Source organism: Hoplias malabaricus, chromosome Y (genome assembly GCF_029633855.1).
Source record: "Hoplias malabaricus isolate fHopMal1 chromosome Y, fHopMal1.hap1, whole genome shotgun sequence".
Taxonomy (NCBI): Eukaryota; Metazoa; Chordata; class Actinopteri; order Characiformes; family Erythrinidae; genus Hoplias; species Hoplias malabaricus.
Genome location: NC_089820.1, coordinates 56798324 through 56823093, shown reverse-complemented (window position 1 = coordinate 56823093; position 24770 = coordinate 56798324). Strand labels below are relative to the sequence as shown.

The 24770-nt window shown below is 41.8% G+C and overlaps 1 protein-coding gene across 3 annotated transcripts; it reads right to left on the bottom strand.

Annotated features, from left to right (window-relative positions):
* Nucleotides 1-208: 208 nt before the first annotated feature.
* On the bottom strand, nucleotides 209-24770 carry zgc:158270 (uncharacterized protein LOC791213 homolog). 3 transcript variants are annotated; one of them, XM_066657050.1, is made up of 14 exons: nucleotides 24655-24770; nucleotides 15716-15993; nucleotides 10787-10921; nucleotides 9588-9692; nucleotides 8619-8669; nucleotides 8458-8514; nucleotides 8218-8310; nucleotides 6346-6484; nucleotides 6025-6152; nucleotides 5888-5944; nucleotides 5721-5792; nucleotides 3643-4074; nucleotides 1914-1928; nucleotides 209-1814 (listed from the first exon to the last, which is right to left on the bottom strand). In XM_066657050.1, the coding sequence occupies exons 1-14, from the start codon at nucleotides 24713-24715 to the stop codon at nucleotides 1704-1706; spliced, it is 1734 nt and encodes a 577-aa protein (XP_066513147.1). In that variant the 5' UTR covers nucleotides 24716-24770; the 3' UTR covers nucleotides 209-1703. The 3 variants fall into 3 exon arrangements, with proteins under 3 accessions (XP_066513147.1, XP_066513149.1, XP_066513148.1); XM_066657052.1 differs by lacking the exon at nucleotides 24655-24770 and adding an exon at nucleotides 23375-23478; XM_066657051.1 differs by lacking the exon at nucleotides 1914-1928.

Sequence of the window (24770 nt, the reverse complement as noted above, 5' to 3'; positions counted from 1 at the left end):
ACTATTTACAAAAGTGTCCGTAGGTGTGTGTGAGTGTGTGTCGCCCTGTGAAAGACTGGCGCCCCCTCCAGGGTGTGTTCCTGCTTCGCGGCCAGTGATTGCGGGTAGGCTCCGGACTCACCACGACCCTGAACTGGATAAGGGTTACTGACAATGAATGAATGAATGATCAGCGCAGCCACGACCGTCTCTTTGATATACAGTGGTTCCTTTTAATTTTGTATTGAAAAATAAATTAAAGAAAAATAACTTTAAAATTAAACAAAAACATGTGAAACTTTATAAACATTTCATTGCTCATCAGCGTGAGTGGAATTGAAGTGCTCAAGGCGGATTTAATGTATATATTTATATATATATAACTTAAAAAAAGAAAGAAAAAAAAATCATATTCTTTCAACATTTACACAAATCACAAATGCATTCCTTTAAATAAACCTCACAAACCGTCGGCCTACGATGAAACCATTGTTCTTCCAGCTACGAAAAAAAGAAAAAAAAAAATTATAGAAAATTTTCATAGTACATTTATATTTCCATACACATGCCCTATTTGTGACAAGGTTTAAAAAAATCTAAACTGTACAGAGTAGCATATGTCAGCTGTCACCTTGTGGATGGAATTATCAAAGAAGCAAAAGGTCTTTGTCTATTGTACAGCAGGGAGAGGGCAGATGTAGCTGGGAAAGGCCTAAAGAAGAAACAGTACCAGGACACCATCACTGGTACAGCTACCGTTTCCACCGTGATTTGTACTTACAATTTATACAACGCTGCGAGGCTTAAGTCGAGACCTAATTCATGATAAAATGTAGTGTTTCTCTCCAAGAAATCCCTGTTCAAACCAAGTGCGACTGGCAAACGTGTGATAAAAAGCAATGGGCACCAAACCCCCCACTAGTGAAAACCACAAGGGCCTTGATTTTAGTTTGTTTTTTTCCCCTTGGAAAAGAAGCTGGTTAAAACAGAGCCCTGGCGAACGAGTGGGAAGGAGGATGTACCACTTTAAAACAGTTGATCCTGAATCCCAAAGCCAGTGCTAGTGTTTCACCAATGCTTCAAGTCTCGGGTGTTTAGGAGAGTACACGGACTACAGGGTCTGCGGTGTAAAAAAACAAAACAAAAAAAAGACGTCAACTTTGGCTCTAATCGCAGCTGTCAGTTGCTCTGTAACTTGGCGTATGGAGGAGTCACTTTCTTCACTTTAAACAAGCTCTTTGCCTAATGTTCTCCTCTCTGCACTGATCACCAAGAGATTACAACACCTGAGAGAGAGAGAAAACAAGGTGGAATAAGACGACGAGGAAGGAATGGACAAGAAGTTGATGTGGGAATGATGAAAGACGCACACACACAAAGCAGGAGAGACATAACTAAACGAATGCAGATTTAAAAAGCAGATGATGCATAAACATACTTTGCACAGCCCTCCTTTTCCCCAGAACACACAGCACAATGAGATGGTGAAGACCAAGAACTCCATGAAAAAGTGCCGACCTGAATTCTACAAAACATTGTGAACCAGGAATTCATAGCAGTGTGTTTTTTGTTCTTTTTTTTTGTGTTGTTTTTAAATCCCAACCCAGCACGGCTCCCAGGCCATGCATTCAGCAGGAAGAAAAGAGAAATACAGAGCGAGAGACAGAGGGAGAGACAGCGAGAAAGTCCTAAAAATAGCTCTGTGAAACAGAGCAGAGTCACAGCTAGTTTTTCTTCTTCACGTTGTTGTTCGAGGACAGTCTCTTTCGCTGAGCGGGCAGAAGGGCACCCAACGTCACTTTGCTCCTGGCAACTTCGAAAAGCTTGGAAAACACCTGCGAGGAAGAACATGTTTTAGTAAATAGTTTGGAGATTAGAAAACTGTAAAACCTGAGACAGCCAGAAGAGGGCAGTGCTGCCAAAGAAAAACTCACCTTTCTCGGGGTCCTCTGTTTTAGCGTCAAGTGAGAAGAAAACAAATGTTTTAGTGGAAAGAACAGAAGAGAAGTTGGAAAAGAAAATGAGAAAAGGCCTCTAAACCCTCACTGAACAAATACGACAGAGGCTCAGATCCTTAAACCTCTCAGAAAAGAACTGCTGCTGACCCAGATTTTTTAGATTTTACTGACAGTTCAGCTCCTGCTCTGAGAAGCTTAATAAATACACACCTGGCTTAGCTTTGTTTACTTTATAAGGATTGCTTTACTGGTATTAAAGTGCTGAGTCTGAATTTTTCACACTGGCGGTGATGGGAACCAGATGTCTGAAGAGCTTAACGTCTCTAAAAGCTTCTGACAAAGCTATTAATAGGACGCACTCACTCAATCACTCTCTTGCTCTCAAAGCCAATCCCTATAACATGATTTGGGCTATGGCAAAAAAAATGGAACAGCTGGAGGAAACCAACACAGGCACAGGGAGAACATACCACAGTCCCCAAATACATCTGGAAATATCTGGTTCCTACCACCAAAGTAAAAAAGCCAGAGTCATCAAATGACTACAGACAAACAACTACAGTGGAACCTCTACTAACGAACTTTCCAAGATACGAACCGGGCATTTGAATATTTTTTGCCTCCACCAACGAACCACGACTCTAGAAACGAACCCGAGCCTCCGCCGAGCCGGCGGCTGGAAATGGCCACTGACCCCAATAGGCGAGTCTCCCAGCGCCCAGACTTCAGTGAGCTTCTAAGATTAGCACATTGTAGCTTTAGCAATTTAGCATTAGTGTAAATAGCAGACATCGAAATTCGTGCTAAGTTAAGCCGTATCTACGCTTCGTCTCCCCACATTCACCCTACTCTCCGTTATTCCACCCACCCCCACCTCCCGTCATACAGCCAGTGCCTGTGTTACTCCTCCAGCCAGTCGTCACGTCTTCAAGGTAGCGATGTGTAACCACTTACAACTTCATTATTTCTTTTTTATTACTGTTTACACTGTATTTCTCTTTCATTTTTAGTAACGCTACATGTATTTTTTACTAATTTGAGAGTGTTGTAAACATAGACCAGTGCAAAAAGGGTGACTTTCGGGGTGGGGGCTGGAACACATTAATTGCTTTTCCATTATTTTAAATGGGGAAAACTGACTCGAGAAACGAACTTTTCCACTTACAAACCGGGTCACGAAACGGATCAAGTTCGTAGGTAGAGGTTCCACTGTATCTCTAAATTCCTTGACTGAACTGTGACTAAATAAAAATCAGAGAAAGTTCCCTTTAAAGCCATGTGCCAGGTCTGAGCACTCGTCGTTGGATGTTTATTAACGTGGACGGGCAGGAAATTAAATTTTCATAAAACACATGACACAGCATCTGCTTTGGTGACTAATGCCATCATAAATAGGGGAGGGATCTGATTGTAAATCAGCCCCTCTACACCCCGTCTTCATAAAGGCTACTGTAGCAGTTTGTTCGTAAGGTGAAATATCATTAACATAATCCTTAAGTGTCTATAAATGCTTATTCCAACAAGAGTGTGCTGTCAGAGAGGTTGTTTAATTCAAACCACACTGAGATGTCGACTGAAGCCCGTTGGTTTAAGCCTTTATAGAGGTTTACGTAGAGGTCAGAGTAAAGTGAAAAGCAGAGAGAGGAGAAAGAAGACAAAGTAGAAAACAAAGAAAAGGCAGACAATAGAGGTCTAGACAACGCACCTGTTCCCAGAGGGTTTCTGCCACTTGGTCGATGACACTCCCCACCTCTCTGAACTCCCCTGAGTATTTAACATACGCCCAGGTGCACAGAGACACCAAGGTCACACCCATGATCAGATTACACAGCGTGGCCACAGAGTTTATTCCGACGAAGCCGGTGACCAGCGACACCACGTACATGATAAACATCACGGCGAACAGCGTGGCGGGCGTCCGAGCCGCGTAGAAAATGTTCTTTCCGTCGTTGTGCTTGACGAAGCTGTCATAAGCCTCGTCCAGCTCGGCCTCCAGCTGCTCCTGATAACGGCGGCAGAACTCCTCTCCTCCCATCTTCTTCACCGAGCGGAACTGCTTTATGGAGTTCTCCTTCAGCTCCACGTGCCTGCGCGCCAGATCGGCCGGGGCGATGTACGGCTGGTCTCCTCCACACACCTGCGGCACAGAGCAGGCCAGAAAACAGCTCAACTCTCACATAACACAGCAGACAGGTGGGATCTGACTCCCAAGGTGAATTTTTCTCTCACTTGTTTGACAGAACATTTCTTTAGGGTTTGGACTGTGAGGAGAGTCAAACACCTGGAAGAAACGCACACGGACACAGGGAGAACACCACAGTCCTCAACCTCAGCGGCCCGAGGAGCGGACTGACAACACGACAGCACCATGACACCTGTTTACTACTCTTTTCTTGTAAATCATGTTTCAAACACTTTCTTTTACAGGAGTTTTCTAATATCCACTCATTTCAGAATAAAACATTTAAAAATCTAAATTCTAGATACAAAATTCCCAAAAGTAAGTTTCTGTTGATTTACACACTTCACGCTTCATAGAGTCGCCTGGGACTCCACAGGGTTCGAGTTGCACAAACCCTAATCCCTTGTTGGCCACTAATCTACTTCTAGATTTGCAAAGAGCTTCTCTGAGGTTACAACTTTCAAAATATTTAAGCATCAGCCAGTTTCTCAAAATGCCTTTAAGATTTAAAAAAACTAAAAGTCCCATATTATATTAATTATCTCAAATTAAGACATAAATTCATGCAACAACCGTGTAATGACTGATGTATTCACTGGTACAAAGTAATTACAGTAGTGTAACACATAAGTCAGTGAAGATTATGTTAAATGCTACTGCACTCATTATCTGTAACCTAACCCACGCAGACACAGGGAGAACACACCACACTCCTCACAGACAGTCACCCGGAGAAAACCCACACAGACACAGGGAGAACACACCACACTCCTCACAGACAGTCACCCGGAGAAAACCCACACAGACACAGGGAGAACACACCACACTCCTCACAGACAGTCACCCGGAGAAAACCCACACAGACACAGGGAGAACACACCACACTCCTCACAGACAGTCACCCGGAGGAAACCCACGCAGACACAGGGAGAACACACCTCACCCGGAGGAAACCCACGCAGACACGGAGAACACACCACACTCCTCACAGACAGTCACCCGGAGGAAACCCACGCAGACACTGGGAGAACACACCACACTCCTCACAGACAGTCACCCGGAGGAAACCCACACAGACCCAACACACCTCACAGAAAGTCACCCGGAGGAAACCCACGCAGACACAGGGAGAACACACCACACTCCTCACAGACAGTCACCCGGAGGAAACCCACGCAGACACAGAGAGAACACACCACACTCCTCACAGACAGTCACCCGGAGGAAACCCACGCAGACACAGGGAGAACACACCACACTCCACACAGACAGTCACCCGGAGGAAACCCACGCAGACACAGGGAGAACACACCACACTCCACACAGACAGTCACCCGGAGAAAACCCACACAGACACAGGGAGAACACACCACACTCCTCACAGACAGTCACCCGGAGGAAACCCACACAGACACAGGGAGAACACACCACACTCCTCACAGACAGTCACCCGGAGGAAACCCACACAGACACAGGGAGAACACACCACACTCCTCACAGACAGTCACCGGGAGCGGGAATCGAAGCCACAACCTCCAGGTCCTTGTTAAAATGTTGAAGTGAAATAAACCTCTCATTTGAGGTTTCAACAATTGATTCACCTGCTCCATGCTTTTGTTGTAAAGGTCTTTTGCTCCAGCGACTGCTGCAAGGTTGTTGGCCTCTGCTGTTGCCTAAGCATTAAAAAAAATGGTCATAAACATAAGTAAAATATAATCAAAAGTGGTCTGCTTGTTATACTGTGGGTCTGGTGATAAATGAAACACACCTGTAACATGGACTTTGGGTGCGGCAGCTCTTCACCTTGGTAAATTTTCATGTAGGCCTGAGTGCAAAGAGAAAAGTTAAGACCGGCAAATCTAAAAGGTCTCAGTGCAGATAAATATCAAAGATTTGAAACCGTACTTTGAAATACTGTACAAGATCTCTACACGTCACTTTAGAGCCTCCGATTTCCTTCTCCACCAAGTTCTCAGGGGCCAGCAGCAATGGGATGAGTTTAATAAGTTCTTTTTTGAATTCATCATCAATGTCTGGAAGAACAGGAGTGGGGAGACATTTACAGTCCATTTCAATCGCCGCACAAATGTATATGCTTCTTAGAAACCAAATTAACCAACGTATAACTTAAGACAGCGTGTTTTGAATGCTATACAGTCACAGCCATCCTCTCCTGCTATGATCTGGCACTAACCAGTCAGCCTCTAGGGGGCAGAACGACCTCACCTTTCAACCTTCCGTCGTAGTGAGGGTTTGTGGCCACTCTGAGGCCGGGGTGAGGGAGCAGGAAGCAGTTGATGCTGGAGAAGCAGGAGTGGATGTGCTTCCGGACGTTCTGCAGCTCCTCGTGCTGGTTTTGTTTCACCTGAGCACACAGTAATGGGGTTAAATGGATATTGCAACAAACTGACTTTAAGTGCTGATTCTTACAAATATAACAATAAAATGTAAGGATGTAAAGTTTCAGTATGATTAAACGGTTTGTTGTGGAATGTTCTCTTCTAGAGAAACGTCGAGTAAGATTTGGTTACACTGCTGTAGATGGCATTCAACGAATGAGCTCTTACAACGAAGGACCATATATTAGCCGTTTCTGTTTTAACAGCACTGCCTGCTTGTTCAGTCACATCAGTGTCAGTGAGAGTGATAGCTTTAATAAAAAAATAAAGCCTAATAAACAGAAGAAAACCTTATGATGGTTGTATTTCATATAAGACAGAAAAATACTGTCATTTCAGCCTTTAAACACATTTCACATACGGGTCTTTTGTCCGAGGGCTCATCTAATGTCTTTTAAAATATTTATGAATACATTGCCTAATACATTAATACAATTATGAAGTAATGTTGTGGTCATTTATAAAACTTCATTCATGTTGGGAACGTTCATGCACAGCATCCTAAGGCCTAACAGTCCCCAACAAAGAGCCGCTTCTGATGTCTACACCTGTTTTACGTGATCAAAATTGCAAGGCTGGTCAAACATTGTGAAGATCATAATCACGAATAGTTTGGTCATGTTTATTTGATATTATTACTCATGGACTTTGGAAACAATAAAGATGACACGGCTGAGAGTGATGTTGGTGTAGCCTAGTTGGTTATAACTAGAAGACTAAGGTTCAATTCCCAGCTTGGGCAAGCACTCCGAACCCCACATACGCCTACATGTGTAATACGAGGAAATTAAAGGTTGTTCAGCCAGATGCTGTAAACAAATGTAGGGAGGTGCTAAAGCGCACCGCTCTAAAGAAAAGAGCTTAACACAAGTCAAAATAATAAAATGCAGCACCGTAATCGTTTTTTCTCAACTGCCTTTTTCGTAATCGTTGGAAGGAGAAACTGTAATTCAATATAAAATTATAGAAACTCAGAAGACAAATATGTTCACTTGGTTTTGAGAGGGAAAAAACGCAAAGCTAAATCCATGGTACTGACTTCACAACTCCCTGCTTTTCCAACTCATCCATTTCAAATCAAACCACTGATTGACTGAATTACACAAATAAGGTGTTCCTTAGACATGTTATATATTATATACACAAGAGGCACTCAGTAAGTTCTGCCTATTGCTATAATCTGCTAATCCTGCAGGTAATCTTAGAACGGTTCTAGAAAGTTTGAGGGGCTATCAAGAAAACATCAGCTCATTTTGATCATTAGTTTTACTGCAATCGCTGCGAAAACTGAACCATTCTGTTGATTAAAACTGAGCCTGGCGCAGTGTGAGACTGGACTCCAGGACATTAGTCTCCACCCCACAGCCCCGAGGGATTCACCTGCTCCAAAATCGGACGAAAACGCCACAAATAATCATTTTTCCCAGTAAAGGCTTTTGTCTTTATCTCCAGGGAATTGAAAAGCTAACCGTTACATCCAACAAATGTAGAGTTTAAGTGCGATTACATAGAAAAATGTAAAAATAATAAACGTAATGATTTATTTAATATTTATACCGACAATGTAATGAACATCCCTTTTATATATAAACAAACAAACAATGCTGACAGAGACACAGAGCATAGACTGTGCTGGCCTCACTTTGTTTTAGTGCTTTTTCACCACCACCACCGGAAAAAAACTAGAACAAATACACACCTGCAACCTTTTCTCAAGGAACTTCTTCCCTCCTTCCAGGCCGTATCCGTGCTCATACGGGTAACTCCAGTCCCTGATAAGGAACATGAGTGACTAGAAAAAAGCAGAATATTCCTTATAAACATGATGCTTTCATTTAACCACAATGCACCAAGTTATATTATGTAGGATTGTGAAGCCTAGAATATATTTATAAAGAAAGCAGTTCCTGTAACTGATGCCTATGACTTCACAACACACCTGAAATGGCTTTCGGTAGATTTCCTCCATGGCGAGTCTTCCATACTCTGTGAAAAGCTACACAACAGAAGGTTGCAGGCGTTAGCTCATGACAAATGCAAGACGAGTTTATCTGCAGTTAAGGGGGGGGTCACGAAATGAAGATACAAAGCAAAGCCTACCTGTAGATGCTGAAGATCATCTTCTTGCACGTTCTGGGAAAGATTGTATACCTAAGAATACAAAAGCAAAAATGGAGTCAGACATTTTTCTGTCGGTCAGAGAAGAGGAGGAACTAGACTTTATGAGCTCAGGATCTTAGTGGATGGTGTAGTGGGCAACACCACTGACTTAAACATAAAGCGGGGTTAATTCCACACCTGAGTGAGCACACCACGCTACACCAATAACTGTCCTTGGGCACCAACTGCCTGCTTCAGTTACCTGAGAATTGTTAGTCAACAATGTAAACGCAACTCCATTGCTGCTATTTTAACTGCTATTATTTTGTTGTTGTGTTTGTGACCCTCACAGTTCAGTGACGAGGCCTGTGCTGTAAATATGCTCCAGTGTTAAAGCTGGGGTAGTGTTTCTAATGTCGCTGGGAGCTTGTTCCTCTCTTGTTTTCTGAGCTGTTTATATTTGGTGTGAGATTGTGCTTTGGATGAAACTGAACAAAAAGAAGTCGATTGTAAACGCTGAGGAAAAAAAAATAAAAAAAAACAGTGTCGTCTTAATTATAGTCAAAACACAATACGTCCAAACCACAGACGCTGTGTTTTTCTTTGGTGCAATCTGCTCGAGTCCATTTGGCAGAAAGGGGGCGGAATCATGTGGCCACAGCTTGTTAGCGTGGTTTTAAAGAGACAGTACATGAACACACAGTGGGGACATCACAGAATAAAAGTAACTGATATAATCGATTATAATAACCTTTTCATTAAGACCCAGAAGTGAACAAGGAGTGTCCCCTTTAAAAAGGTATGGATCTGCACTTTATGTAGATCATATACAATGTGCTGCTACTTTGTTGTTTGCTGCACCATTGGCTTGAGGAACAACCCTCCAATGTTCTAAACATACACAAGTAACACTGAAGAATGACGATCACTTCAACTGATATTCTGATTAAAAGCAGTTCTGAAACAGACCTGTACAGAGCTGGTCATGGTGCTGAGGGCGAAGATGGTAGCGCAGTCTTTGATGGTGGACTGACTGTCAAAAGCCCCCTGTGTGTCTATGAGAAGCACAGCAACCTGCAGAGAAACAGATGGCCACGAATAAATGAGACTGAGCGAGAAAGGACAGTTCATCTACTACCAAAAATAAGGAAAGCTTTATAATCGAATCCCTACTGTGAAGCCAGGTATACCATGTGCGATTACAAGGACTTATACGACTACTACCATGACGTCTACGATTATGTCCCACTGCATGAGACAGAAAAGCCCATTTTCATCTGCTCTGTCTCCTGTGTGCTGAAGTAGACTATGAAAGGGATTTGGTGGGTCCAATGTTTGACACCGTGAGAACTTTATGAACTGCAGTTGGTCACAGTGGCACCAAAATCAGCCGCTGTGGATAATGTCACAAGTCCACTGATGTGTCACAAATATCACAGCGTGAAAACAAGAATTAAAACATTAACTTCTTAATTATTTATGTGTCAATAAGTAACAATTAAAGCCGAAAGTGTTCCAAAAACTTTCAAAATCTCAGCAACTACAACTTCATCCATCGTCAACATTGATTTCTAAAGTTTTAAGAGGATAAATGTAACCTAATAAAAGAGTTGTTAAACAGCTTGTAGAAGAGCTGCACACACTATATTTAGCTCATGTTTCAAGGCAGAAAAAAAAAGAACATTCCTGAAAAATAGAGACCCCATCTTATAGAAAATAGCAGCATAATTGCAGTTAAAATATCCGTCAGAAAAACAGCAGCTGGATAGTTTACCCAAACTGTTCAGTCCTAGTTTGACTGTCCATCCTCCCCTGCACCTGCACATATTTGTAAGTATTACAGTGCGGTTTCCAGGACCCAAGTATTTGACTTTCAATGTGTGCTAGAGAGAGTAAGAGCTTCTCAAGCACGAAAGGGCCATTCAAGGGCAGTTCTCCAAAGAGAGGTAGGGACTGGATAGGAGTAACTCTACCACCCATAACCTGACTTCCTTTAACAGCTCTGGCACAAAGGAGACACACGATTGTGTGGTAGAATAAAAACAGTCTTACAGAGGGTGATAAAGCAGAGGTTCACGTGCAAGCGTTTTACCAAAGTGAAATGTCAGAGGCAAAGGGACGCAGCTGATTTATTTTAGACAGATGGAAATACACATGTTGAATATGACCTTGTTCCCGTCTGGTTTCTCCACCACAAACACTTCGCTCCACGCCAGGATTCCTGTTGTCTCTCTCTCACAGCCGCCCCTCCAGGTGAAGCCGGTCAACGGTTCTTCATCACCACCCAGCCATGAATCATTATTCTGGAGCGGAAGAACCCAAAAACAGATGATAGATGTTAATTTAACAGATGTTTTTAATTAAACCTCTGTAAAAATACACAAATTGAGTCTCATCTGGTTTGGTGTCAAAGGGGTAAGTTATATACTGGGGCACACTTGAAGGTAACTATCTCTGAGGTAGCTGACAAGTAAAGATAACGAGAAAGGAATGTAAAACATTATGGAACAATAATTTCCTTTGACTGCTGTAATCTGATCAAAATCAAGAAAAGTGTTGATGTAGGTCAAAAGTTATGAATTTTTTATTCATGCATTCGACGATACCGCATTCAAACAATCCCTCATATGATAAAGAGCTCATGGTAAAGCACAAGCTCTTCTCAGCTCTTCTCACTACTCACATGTAACAACCACAGACACGAGACAACACACGGTACAAGGAACCAATTAATACGCCTCTCAAATCCACGTTAAATCCAAATGTCACTGTGGGACAGACGTATTGTGTTTCCAGCTAGTGTTCGGGATGCAGACACAGTCACTATGTTTAAGTCTAGGCTCAAAACACACTTGTTCAGTTTAGCCTTTGGCAACTAACCTCTGTCTAGTTTAAGGTTGTCATTTCAGGAACCCATGGACATGGAGAATCAGGGTAAACCTGGATGATGTGCTCACAATTTCTCTTGTTTGGAGCGAAAGGATGTCTTTGCCTGAGCTCCTTCTGGTTTCCCTACTCCCAGTCTGTTACAGTCAGATCCCTCACTACACTAAAGAAAATATTCACATGCTCTTATTCTCTGCTGCACTCAACCAACCTAACTGCTTCCCTTTACTGTTTTCTGAGAGAATGGTGGCCCACTGATGGAAGATTGTTTGCTGGATTCTCCTGCGGCCCAGACCACACCAGACCACACCAGACCAGCTGCTCACCTTATTATTATTATTATGTAGCATAATGACACTTCATTGGTGATCATTTAAAATTCAATCTATAGTTTGATCAGAGGAGGATGGGTCCCCTTTGTGAGTCTTGGTTCCTCCCAATGTTTCTTCCTCCAGCCTCGAGGGAGTTTTTCCTTGCCACTGTCGCCTTCGGCTTGCTCGCATTGGGCTTTGATTTAAATGTTCTGTTTTGAAACTGTGAAGTTGTAAAAGGCGCTATACAAATAAATTTGATTTGATTTAGTCTCATGACACTAGTAACCAGAAGACGAGGGAACAGACATGGTTACTATATACGTGCTTAATTAGTGAGGTAGTAAGTCTTTGTAACACCAGTGTAAAGTTCATACATTATCTGGACATTAACAGCATTAAAAGGTGGAATTTAATTTCTTGTTTGACATATCAAGTCTAACACTGTCCAATTCAAATATCTCTGTAGAACTGATTACGTCAGAAACTGTGCACACTTAAGACATTACACCTCCAGCTGGGCAAGGTCTGCACAATGTATTTTTAGACTCTTCAACACAATTTGTGCAACAGTCACATCGCAGGATGCACAATATCAAAATAGACCATTTAAAACATCATGCTACAACTCAAGAACGGGAGGAAGGGGTAATCAAGCTCGTCATTTTCAACAGCAGACCTGTCATTGGCATTAACAGAAAACCTCAAATCACAACCATTCTTAAATCAGCTGACTTCACACTGGTCATGAAGAGTTGAGTAACTTATCGTTCCCCTTCGGCATCCCTTCAAAAGCGCCAGCACTTCTGCTTCTGTGTTTGGTGCAGTGAACCCAACTGAGCAATTTTCACGTTTGAGAAAGGATGGTTCGCCTCATCACAAGGCAATACTTTGAAGAAAACGGAACAACTAGGTCACATTAAATCTTAAATATGCACTGACTTGTGAACATAAAAAAATGGAGGAACTAGAGATTTGAAAATGATGCAATTATAATATATGCATGCGTACACACACACACAAATATGCTTAAGAAGATTTAACGTGAGGAGTGTCTCTTCCTTGTTAGCCCACTTTAGTGTGATTTTGGACGTTGATCTCAGGAAAACCCCACTCAGAGCCCTCAGCAAGAAACAAAAGCACTCTGTGACAAATAAAACAGCAGTGTTACACGAAAACGCAGCCCACAGGCATTAAAAGCCAAATCAGCTAAACCAGATTTAAAACCGCGTTACAGAGAGCCATTAGGGTTTGTATGCTTTGAATGGCCATGAAATGAAAAAAGAGAGAACGACGTAGCTGAGCTTAAGGCATTTGATGAACCAGGGCTAACGCATGTCACATGATGTGGTGAATGCCAGCTTTTTTTTTTTTTTTTTTTTAAAAAGGGACACTTCCTTTTTGTTTTTAAACACAATAGCTCTAAACACTGGAACTGAAGATGCTAAAAGAGCAGGAAGTAGTGTGTTTTGTTACCACATCACAAGGGTTCCACCAAAGTGATCAATCCAAACACTAAACTATTTATATTTATGGCTGAAATTCTTTTTTTCCCCCACTTTTATCAAGAAAACAAATTTTATTATTTATAATGTTATAATTATTAAAATGTATCCATAGTTTTGAAAGAAAATTTAAGAATGACGCTGATTGTTTCATGAAAAACTGGCAAAATACGTTGTTTTCAATTCTCAATTCCAAGAAAATGAAAAATGTGCTCATTTTCTTGGAGAAACACAAAGCCTTGAGATGTATGTAAAATTACACTTACCAGTAATCACAACATTATTATTGTGATTATATCACTTTAGTTCACAACGAATTCTGTATCTAGATGCATATAATATTGTGTAACATCTTTAAAGCAGAAACAGAGGGAGTGGTTCACCCAGGGCTGGGCAATTAATCCAAAACTAATGGAAATCAACAATTCTGAACTTCTAATCAAAATAATCTCGTCTATAATCGATTATATACGTTTAATAGTTAATTTTATTTATTATTTTTTTAAATTCTGTTATGTTTCCAATGTGTGTTCATGTGCTGTCCCTTTAAAACCACACTAGTCAAGTGATTCTTCCACATGGAAGCAACGTGGATTAGAACCAAAGCGCTAAGGGCGACCGAGCAGTTTATACCAACACAGTGATATGAAAGTGTCAAACAAATAAATACAGTGGAATTTGAGTTCCTAACTTGTGTTTATTGATAGTCAGAAAACATGCTATTTCTTACTAATTGATAGTAATTGCTATATAAGCTATATAAGTGTAACGATAATAATAATAATAATAATTGAAGGAATAAGGTTTAAAAGACCGTTCCCCCCCCCCCCCCCCCCCCAAACTCTAATAGGCGTCTTGCCTGTGACGTAGATGGTGGACAACAACTCTAGAAGCTGCACTTAATTTAATGCAAAATGACGAAAAGGTGTGTTGTTTTTGGCTGCAATCATTCAATGTACAGTGGGACATCTGTGAACAAATGGCCCAAAGATCCCAAAACATCCAGAAAATGGACTAAATTTGTCCACTTTAAACGGGCACTTTGGAAAGGACCATCCGCTCACTCCGTTATCTGTAGCTCATTTCACTGGCGCTTTTCCAACAATATGGGCATGTAAGGACACCAACGAAAGGTGTTCAAGAGCCTCTGTAACATGGAGGTAAACAGGGTAAGGACACTCACTTCGCCTGTTTTAGTTGGTGTTAGTTAACGTTAGCTTGACTCGCTAAACTCGGTGGCTCAGATTATACTCGGCTACGTAGCTGCATTACGGAGGTTTATAGTGTCGGATGAATTCGAGTTCGACTTCGATCACATTTACAAGAATAACGGTACCTCTACATTTGAGTTTAGCTTATTGCTAGGCTATTGTCATGAATAATGTTGGTTATTTAGCTAGATACTGTCATAACAGTCAGTCATAACGGTGTTTTACCGCGGCGTTGTTCAGCTGTTGTCCACCAGTGACGTCACGGCTGCGTTCAAGAATCTCCGTAGAGAGCTCGGGTTTTTCCGTCAGTTTAATAAAATTGTCAGTTTTAAAGCAAATTAAGCTGCTATTTTCATTTTAATTCATACTTATATCTGTCAGTAACTACAATAATGTCAAACATTCATGGAGGTCCATTAAGTGGTGCTTAGCCTTTAACACTGGAGCATATTTACAGCACAAGCCTCGTCAATGAACTGTGAGGGTCACAAATACAACAACAAAACAATCGTTCATTAATCGCAGTCGTGGTAAAATGTACAATTAATCGTCACATTGGTTTGCTCTCATATCGCTCAGGACTGGATCCACCAGACACAGCGCGCCTCTGACCCCTGAACATGCACCGGAGCCAAAACCCAAACTCATGCCCCAATTGTCTGCCGGACCTCTGATGAGAAAGGAGGCTCAGAGTGCAGGGGCAGGATTGGCAATTGTCTAATGAGGAAATACTGGTTCATTTCGCACCATTGACACACATGCAGAAAATAGCCTCTCCCAGGACATCTGACCTAAATGGGGAACGCTGTGGGTAGGATGGGGCAAAACATCAACAGTAACAGGTCAGGGAAAGAAGACGGTGTGTAAAAGCAAGCGCTGGATTCCATGTTTATATTGAATACTCTACTGATAAAGCCATCTTTCAAACAGCTACACGTTTAAGCTTCATGTTTAACAGAGTAAAGATAATCAATATCAAGAGGGAGCAGTTGTAGACAAATTGTCAAATGTTTTTAACAGGGTTGTTGATTAAAAAAACAAATTAATTTAATCTTAATTGTAACATTTGCATCTTGTAATAATAGAAATTTAAACGTTACATAAAAGAATCACCTAATATTAAGACAATGAAATAATAATTGTATCAGTAGTGTCTTGATTAAGGAGGTTGCAGGCCTTCTCACCTGACTGTACATGTATCGGAGCATGAAGTCCAGCAGGAAGGACTTTCCCTTGCGGAAAGCTCCAGCGACAGAGACCACCACCACGTTGAGGTCCCGGATGTGCTCCTGCATGAGGATTCGCTCCAGAGCTTCCTCATCCAGCGAGAACTCGTGTTCATCTTCATCCGCTACGACGATCTGGACCGGGCCCACTGTCCCCTCTTCCTCCTCCAGCAGCAGCTCATCATCTGCCTCCCTGCTGCTCATTTTACGAGACACGTCCTCCACCCTATTGACACCTACCACACACACACAAAGACACACGTTGGCAAAACTAAAATGAAGCACTGTCAGGGTTATATCCACCTTATAATTCAAATATTTCAGTGGTGCATATGGTGCAGATCACCACTCTTACACAGCACAATGCAAACGTTTGAGGCTCCTGAGAAAACAAGATTTAAAAAGCTGAACGGTAAGAGATTATTTGCCAAGTAGGTAGTGTGTGTCACACAGCTCCAGGGACCTGGAGGTTTTGTGTTGGAGCCCCGCACCGGGTGACTGCCTGTGAGGAATTGTGTGGTGTGTTCTCCCAGTGTCTGCGTGGGTGTCCTCCCAAAAATACACGTTGGTAGGTGGATTGGCGACTCAATTGTCCCTAGGTGTGAGTTTATGAGAGAGTGTGTGTCGCACTCCAAAGGACTGGTGCCCCCTCCAGGATGTGTTCCCGCCTAGCGCCCAGTGATTCCGGGTAGGCTCCGAACCCCACCACCACCCTGAAATGGATAAGGGCTACAAACAATGAACTAATTAGTTTAGTAACTGTGATATTGTGTGTTTTAGCGGTTAATAAATACTTCGTTATGTTAAATCACACGTGCTCTTGATTTAACAAATCCCTACGATCGAGGAGAACGTCTGGAAACACTTTGTTCTTGACTCGCTCATAAATCTACTTTTCAAATTAAAAATCTAAATGTTTATGTTTTAGCATTTATCGTGTAAATGGGAACGATCCAACCGAAGAGCCGCAGATTTACGCCAGCAGTGACAAGTCAGTTGTGTTGAAAACACGCGCAGCGGGAGAGCACCATTGTGCCGTGAAGACAGAGTGTGTTTGTGCCGGTTATATTTGTTGCTACGCATATTACTGTTCAGAAACAAAGAACACGTTCACATTCACCAGCCATGTGAATGTACCATTTACCCTGTGTAAATCTATGTGTTCAAAAAATAAAGTTTGCTGTAGTCAAATGATAATTGATAATAAATGTACATATGTCAGCATATATAGGCAAACGTACATTACAGCTAGGATTGTACCAAGCTTTTTCTATAACAGTGTATGTGTGTTCAAACTAAACAAAAATAGAGTGAGCTTCTTTCCATTTAAAGCATCGCCAAAGTCATGTGAACAGAGATGGACCAATAGCAGAAGAGGGAGAGAATCTATAAAACAAATCTATCATTAATCCTCTTCTTTCTTGTTCGCTGCTGTTCCTTTAACAAACTAGACTCCGATTTCCGTTCTAACGATGTATAAATCTGATGTTTCAATGGTGAGGACTGAATTAGGTAAAGCAGCTTTTAGTTGGCGCCCATTTTCTTAAAATAAACAGCAGAGACTCTTAAAGCTTTTACAATGAAAGGATAAAGAGTACTATACTTTTAATGGCATTTTTCATTAATGGTTTATACACTGATAATATTGCTATGTTTTTAACACTAAGAATAAATGGTATATTTCTTGCTAATACAGGTTCTTTTGTAAAATTCTTTTACAAGAGCACCTTGGACAAGGCGGCAACAAAAATTTTGACATTACAACATACAACAGATAACTGAGTGTTTACGTTTTAATCTGAGTGTTGTTACCCCGGTTGGTCGGTAATACATACATGGATTAGCAAGTCACGGGCACCAAGCCAGCACAGTTCAAACCCAATGTTACCACTAAACCAAACACGATCACATCTGAATATATTTGATACTCCATGTAGCCTCTCAAACATGATTACTCTCTAACCCTCTTCCAAAACCACCTGCCAGACCCCGTCCCAACAGTGTCTTGTCCAGTGAGGCGCTCGCATCTTGCCATGTGAACGCGTCTGGCATCTTCCTCACTATTAATAAGATGCCTGCTGCTCCCTGCCCTGACTAAAGGCATCGAGCCTGGCATAATAAGGAGGACAAGCTGACCAGCTTCAGATTACAGTCCCTGCCTCTGTGCTCTTGTATATTTGACCAGAATACACAACACATGACCAGGACCGAATGTGCCGATGTGTAGTTAAGGTGGATCTATTATTTATTATTTTAGTGCTATTGACACAGCAGCGTTCAGCCTGACAGTCAGAAAACCAAAAAGGAAGTAATGAGTTTTAAGACGTATGAATGTGTGAATGCATGAGCAGCTCAGCGAAACCGCGTAAGGGACATGGTGCTGTTGGTCGATCATGAGTCAGTATAATGAGCTCTTCAAGACTTCCCTTAGTACAGGACAGGACAGGAATAGATTGCATAGACCACAAACAGGAAAACCGGCTGTGTTAGAGGTATACTGATAAGAAATCAAGCATTGACGGGGCTAAGATAAGGCCTCTATGACATTAAACCTAAGCATTCATTTATATACACACACCCCATATGAGATCAAGTTAAACAGGTTCAGATTTTACAAGACAAGACATGTTCATTGTGCAAACACTTTCAGCTTTTACTGAGGGATAAAAACGTTATTCTGTGAATATCCACATGTGGTGGACTAATGGAAGTGTTCAGGGTCAAACTCTAGGGCTCAGCTTGCTGTCTGTGTAAAGAGTAAACACTAGATCAGCGCACACACAATGCACTTACTTGCAATTAGACAAGAGTTTTGACCAGGTTCATGCAGTCAGACATAATCCTAAGGTGCAGAAAAATATGCAGGCCTCCATCAGCAAACGCCAGAGCAGTTAGAAATTAAAATGCCTGCTTGTGTGAGAAAGGTGGAGCGTTAAAGTCAATGAAGTCAAGCAAACACAGCCGTTAAATATCCTGAGTTTAAGGTGAGGAGGCTGGGAGTTAAACCTAGAGCTGGGTGATGGCTGTCAGAAATCGGTATTTCATCATCACCCCCAGAACTGAAACCTACAAAACAAAAAGCCTTCAATATTGTGTTAAAAAAACATTAAACATTTATAGCTGCAAAACCATTGCAGAGATCTACGTGGCGAATAGATCCTTTGCTGCTCTGGGCTCAGCACTACAGAAACTGCACTATGTATCTCTTGAAGGAGGGTAAGAAACCATACCCCCATCCTTCCACCTTGATTCAGAACAGTGGTGTAGAGGCAGCTCAGGAGCAAAAACAAATGTTTCTTGTTCCTTTAAATCATTGGTGGGTCCAGAGCCTACCTGGAATCATTGGGCGCAAGGCGGGAATACACCCTGGAGGGGGCGCCAGTCCTTCACAGGACAACACACACACACACCTACGGACACTTTTGAGTCGCCAATCCACCTACCAACGTGTGTTTTTGGACTGTGGGAGGAAACCAGAGCACCTGGAGGAAACCCATGCGGACACGGGGAGAACACACCACACTCCTCACAGACAGTCGCCCGGAGCGGGAATCGAACCAATAACCTCCAGGCCCCTGGAGCTGTGTGACTGCGACACTAACCTGCTGCCACCGTGCCGCCCTTCCTTTAAATCTTCTAAAAGCTAAACTCACGTACAGACACACTTCCATTATCTGCAACCGCTTTTCCAGTTCAAGGTCACGGTGGGTCTGGAGTTGACCCGGAATCACTGGGCGGAAGGGGACACACCCTGGTGGGCTAGTTTTGGATACAAAGTAATCCCCAAGAAAAGAACAAATCGATAGGAAAGCTTTTACAGCACTTTTTCCTGAAGAATGCAGTGACAAACTCTTTTCCAGGTTATAATCTATAAATGTTGAACATAACATTCAATATTAATATAACACAACAATGTTGAATAAAGTTAAAGACTGCCGTTTTTAATACTATGCAACAGTTACTATAAACTGACAAGAGCAGGAGATTATATGAATTACAGTAATACGTTACATACCCACAAGAGGCAAACGGATTTGGTAAAAATCTGTTGCACAAACTTCATGAAAATTTCATAACAGTGAGACTATTAAAACAGACTATTCACTATTAAACAGATTAACAAGCATGACCTGTTGCTTTAAAGTTCACTTGCTTCTTACATTAACTCACAACTACACGTTTTAACACTTTCTCTTGCACCACCACAATGTGAAACTGCTTTTTTTTTTTAGTTCAGTGTCATGCAGTAAATGACACGTCTTGTCAGTGAATGGCCAAATCAAGTGAGACAACTCCAGCTAAAGCTTGATATCATTTTGAAAGTCTGAAAGACCGTGATAAACCTGACCCAAATAGGCCAGACGTGAGTGTGTCTAAAGGGCATGCTGATCCCACATAAAGGCCGACTTTAAACCAGTGGAACACATCAGCAGAGGCATGTGGTCAAAACCAAAAGCTTGTTTCCTGAAATCAAACTGTGACAGGGGAAAAAAAGTTTGAGTTTCCTTGGGCCTTGTTCTATCTAATCATAATCCAGTGCCCCCACCCCACTGTGTGTCTGGCCGTCTGTCTGTGCGTCAAACGAGCGTGACCACTTTACCAAGAAAGGAACTCCACAACTTCATCTCACATCCAAGAAAATAAACATCAAATATTCTCCTCCTAAAGTATAAAAAAACAGGAATGAAGACAAATGGATCCGTTAGAGTATGTCATGATGGGAAGCAGCTGCTAGTGGCTTTTACCCACAGATTATTAAAAACTAAGAGCAATGTCCAAAGCACACGTCACATACAGAGCAGACGATGTACACACATTACACACTAGCAGTTGAGAGTCTTAATGTAACATGTGACTTGTTTGGTCAAAATACCACAAGGATCAAACACCACATCCGCGTTCTCCCCCTGTCTAAACAGCCTTGTTCAGAACGGCTGCTTTCAGCGCCTGTTGCTTTAAATGAAGACGAGCCGCATGCTGTTCACCCCGACCCCGAGCGCACAGCGAGAAGCAGAAGTGCTGGTTTTTAGCTTCTTTTCGCTCAGTTCTCCTTCTTACTCCGTTCCGTCTTTACTCAGTGCTTGTACATCTCTGCACTCTGTGCCAGTTTCGCTCCTTTTTACATCATCTTTGCGCTCTCGCATAAGCACAGATCCAGTGCTGAGAATTGAGAGACTTCGATGTAGGGGCAAAAAATGGGTGATCTTGTTTCACAGTGTGTCCGTTGGTGGACTCCACATACACAGATTAATATGTTAATATGGCCACTTTAAAGCAGCAGCTGAATGTACTAATTAAAAGTGCGACAACCTACAGATCGTACGACAGAATCATGCAATATTTAACCACATAGTGACATTAATGACCCCATGCCTAGTCCTTGAACAAGGAGAAAAGAATTTAAAAAAAAAGCTAAAAACAAAACACTTAGCCAAGATAAACCCACCATTTTTGGCCATTGTCATAGCTCACATAGCATAATAAACAGCTTCGAAACTGAAGCCCAACATCCCAGTATGTCAATACGATGATACACTGAGTACAGATGATAAATCATCCACTAATATGAGCCAACAGCCTTGAGAAGAAATCTATCAAACCTGAATTTCTATTCTCGTATGTTCTTGAGTGCACAAAAATGAACAGCAGTAAGAGAATATCACTTTACTGCTGACATGCTCAGCCCAGTCTGTGTGTGTCGAGCATGTGTTTTAAGGGAACACCAATAATGTTGAAGATCAGCTTACGAAGAACTCACCGACAGCCTCATATCACCTGACATCACAGTTCAGCTGAACGACTACAAATCAACATTTTAAACACCAAGGAAATGATATTTATTTCTAGAGCATATTTAAAATCAACTGCTGTTGCCCAAAGCGCTTTCTAAAGTGCAGGACAGGACAGAGTCAGTAAAGAGCAGCTGAAAAAATAGCGGTCAGTAGGAATGAAAATAATGAATAAAATAAAACACTTTACGACTTATGAAAGAAAAACAAATAAATTTGAAGAAACTAACAGCAACTAGCAACAGAAGAGAAAGAATAAACTCTTATTCCCTGACAAAGGCTGACATTTGGATATCATTTCACGGTGCAGTATCACCGATCACAGATGTCCCACTTAGAAAACCTCCCTATTCCAAATCATACGGATCCAATGTAACTTGTATCATTCGTGTCCTATAACAAACAAACTGGCCATACATTAACCCGACATGTTTTATGAACTGTCCAAAACATTAACTCCATTACTCTGATTTTCTATTGGTTATGTTACATACAGCTAATATGGATCACAATCTACAGCAAAGGTAGTTTTTATCCTGCAAAAAAAGGGCAGGGATATCTTGCAAGCCAAAGTTCACAGATGAGCTGATCAGTGAATCTGGATATATGCCCATACATCCAGCCATATTCCAGTCATGTTTGGCATGTATTTAAAACTGGAGTAGATTATTTTATAGAAAGGAACAAGTATAAACTAGTTTCTGGTTAAGAAAATAAAATAAAAATATCCAGTTAAAAAATTCCCATCGCCTTCCTTTAGCCCTCCTTCCCTCAAAACACATGAGCGCACACTGCCAGACTACAGCTGGAGGAGTCCACAAGAGAGCACTGGAGAGAGGAACGCAACACCTTTTTCTACCCGTCTAACTATTATTTCTTTGTTCAGGTGAGAGAGAGGATGTGGGACGCATTAAAACAATTCTCTGCTGTTCTTGTGCATCTAGGTCACTACTTTTAAGCAATGTGGGTCGAGTCATTTACATGGCATCAAAAAACATGTATACTGCAGAGCGCACATGCACGGTTAAGGTTGGTGTGTATACAGGTAGTAATTCTGTTCACCTGAACAGCTGGGTGCGTTGTTTATGGCCCTGCAGCAGCCACAGATAACCAGAGCATTTGAGTTATTGATGTCTATCAGGATGAATATGGTATAAAATGCACACAAGAAAAATGCTTACAAAATATGACCTACTCCAGGTTAAAGCTCCAAACATTAAAGGGGTTTCCCAGACAGGGATTAAGCCTAGTCCTAAACCACACATTATTTTGAAGAATATATTCCAAGACTAAGCTTAATCCCTGTCAGGGAAAACACCCCATAGGCAGATAGACTCTACCTGGGTTTACATAACACTGATAACCTGGCGTAACAGGTGTATTTACAGCCTGTCGGGCCATGAATACCAGCGTGACAAATCTGGAGTACAGAGATTAAAAGACAGAAACTCAAGAAAAGCGAAGAGAGAGATATATATTTGACTGTTACAGCAAAACAACAGTGGTACGATCCTTCATTTACTGTGGACGGTCACTGTGTTGTTGTGGCCTCTGACCAAATGTCCTAGGTTAACGATAAAGATATCAGCTCAAGTTGAAGGTGATATGGTCAGAAATCACTGCGCATTAAGGTAATAATCAAAATAAAGAAAGCCCCGAGTGAATGTGCAATATAAGAGCCGTCGTCTGACGCAGCGTTCATCATAACGGAACCGCGCGTTAGCACTGTAGCACAGAACCGTTAATATCCACGCAAACACTTCATATCTGACTCGTTTAGAGGCTGAATATCTGCAGTGTTGTGTTTCTAATCTGAAGCTGTATATACCGAATCGCTGTCCTCAAGCTCGGTGTGAAACGCCAGAGAATCGCTTTGTTATTAAAGCTGACAGGGGGACCCTGAAATGTCAGCTAAACCTACATAGCGCTAGCGTTAGCCTTTCTCGGATTAGTTTGAACCGTTCCGAATGAATCAATTCACGGAATCGGCTCCTTTCTGTGAACGCAGACAAGCGATTGAAATTGAAGAGTCAATTTGTAAAGGCCCGTTTTAAAATTAATAGATATAAATACATTTATATGTATTGATTACCGATTAAATTAAAGATTTAAACTAAATTTAAAAAGATTTTGAAGGCAACTCATGCAAAAACTAGTGAGAATTATGTTTGTGTAAACGTATTATTTTCATTTTAGTGTCTTCAGAGTTATATACGAGTGGGTCAAATGGTAGAATCTGTAACCAATTGTAATTTTTATGACGTGGGAAACACTAGAGTAAAAAAAAAAAAAAAATGAAGAACAAATTTAAGATCCATTTCAATTAAAATCTAGTGTCTAACCTTAAACACTTCTGTGCATGTGGTGGCCTTTATGTATCCTGAGTGAATAAAGGGTCAGTGGCTGTGCATTTCTGGTTTAAAACGGCAGCATCTCAAATAGTTTAAGACACACTGATTCAGACAGACAAGAATTCATACGTCACACACCTAAGAAACCAATCACGTCAACTTGCAGGGCGTGGTTTTTCAAGCTGCAGGTTAGCGACGGAGAAGATTGTGGAGATGTAGGCAGGGACTAATTGCATATTCATATATTCATGCATACTTAATTAAGGTGAAAAGGAAATAATGTTAACAATCATTAACAATGATTTGTTTACAAGTAGTAAATGCTATTTTAAATTTTCTAGCTATAGTTAGTTTATTTCTCTCAAAATCTTAATTATTTCTAATTTTGTTAAAAAGTTAAAGCTTTGAGGGAGTTGACTCCTGTTTGCGAAGCGAGTCGATTCCTACAATTCAGTGAGAAGATTCGGATAGAAAGCTCGGCTCCAATGGCTGGTGCCCGTTCTAGACTCCGATTCGGCTCCAAGCTAAGCTTCCCCTCCGGCTAAAATAACGGGAGAGTTAGCGGTAGCATATTTTTAGCTTAGCATTAGCTTAGCCCTCGGTGATGGCCAGGTTAGCCAGTGTAATCAAAGCCCCCCAGCCCGACCCGCGGAGAGAACCCGCCCCCGGCTATTCTCCGCGCCTCGCGCCATCGTTATTTCGTTTGTTTACTTAAACGGTGTGTGTTTCTGTGTGGATATGCGCGCGACTCGCTCACCGTGGCTCGTGCCGCAGCTCCTTGCGCCCTGATCCCGCTGCAGCGCGCGCCGCTCCGCCATCTCTAGCTCCCCCCGCGCGCTCTGACGTCACCACAGTTTCCAGCAGCATTCACGC

Coding starts and splice junctions, on each gene's coding strand:
- zgc:158270 (XM_066657050.1), bottom strand. CDS start 24,715: ATGGCGGAGCGGCGCGCGCTGCAGCGGGATCAGGGCGCAAGGAGCTGC. Junction 6,485..8,217: donor TCCTTGAGAAAAGGTTGCAG/GTGTGTATTTGT, acceptor CTGTGTGCTCAG/GTGAAACAAAACCAGCACGA. Junction 4,075..5,720: donor ACAACAAAAGCATGGAGCAG/GTGAATCAATTG, acceptor TCTGTGCCGCAG/GTGTGTGGAGGAGACCAGCC.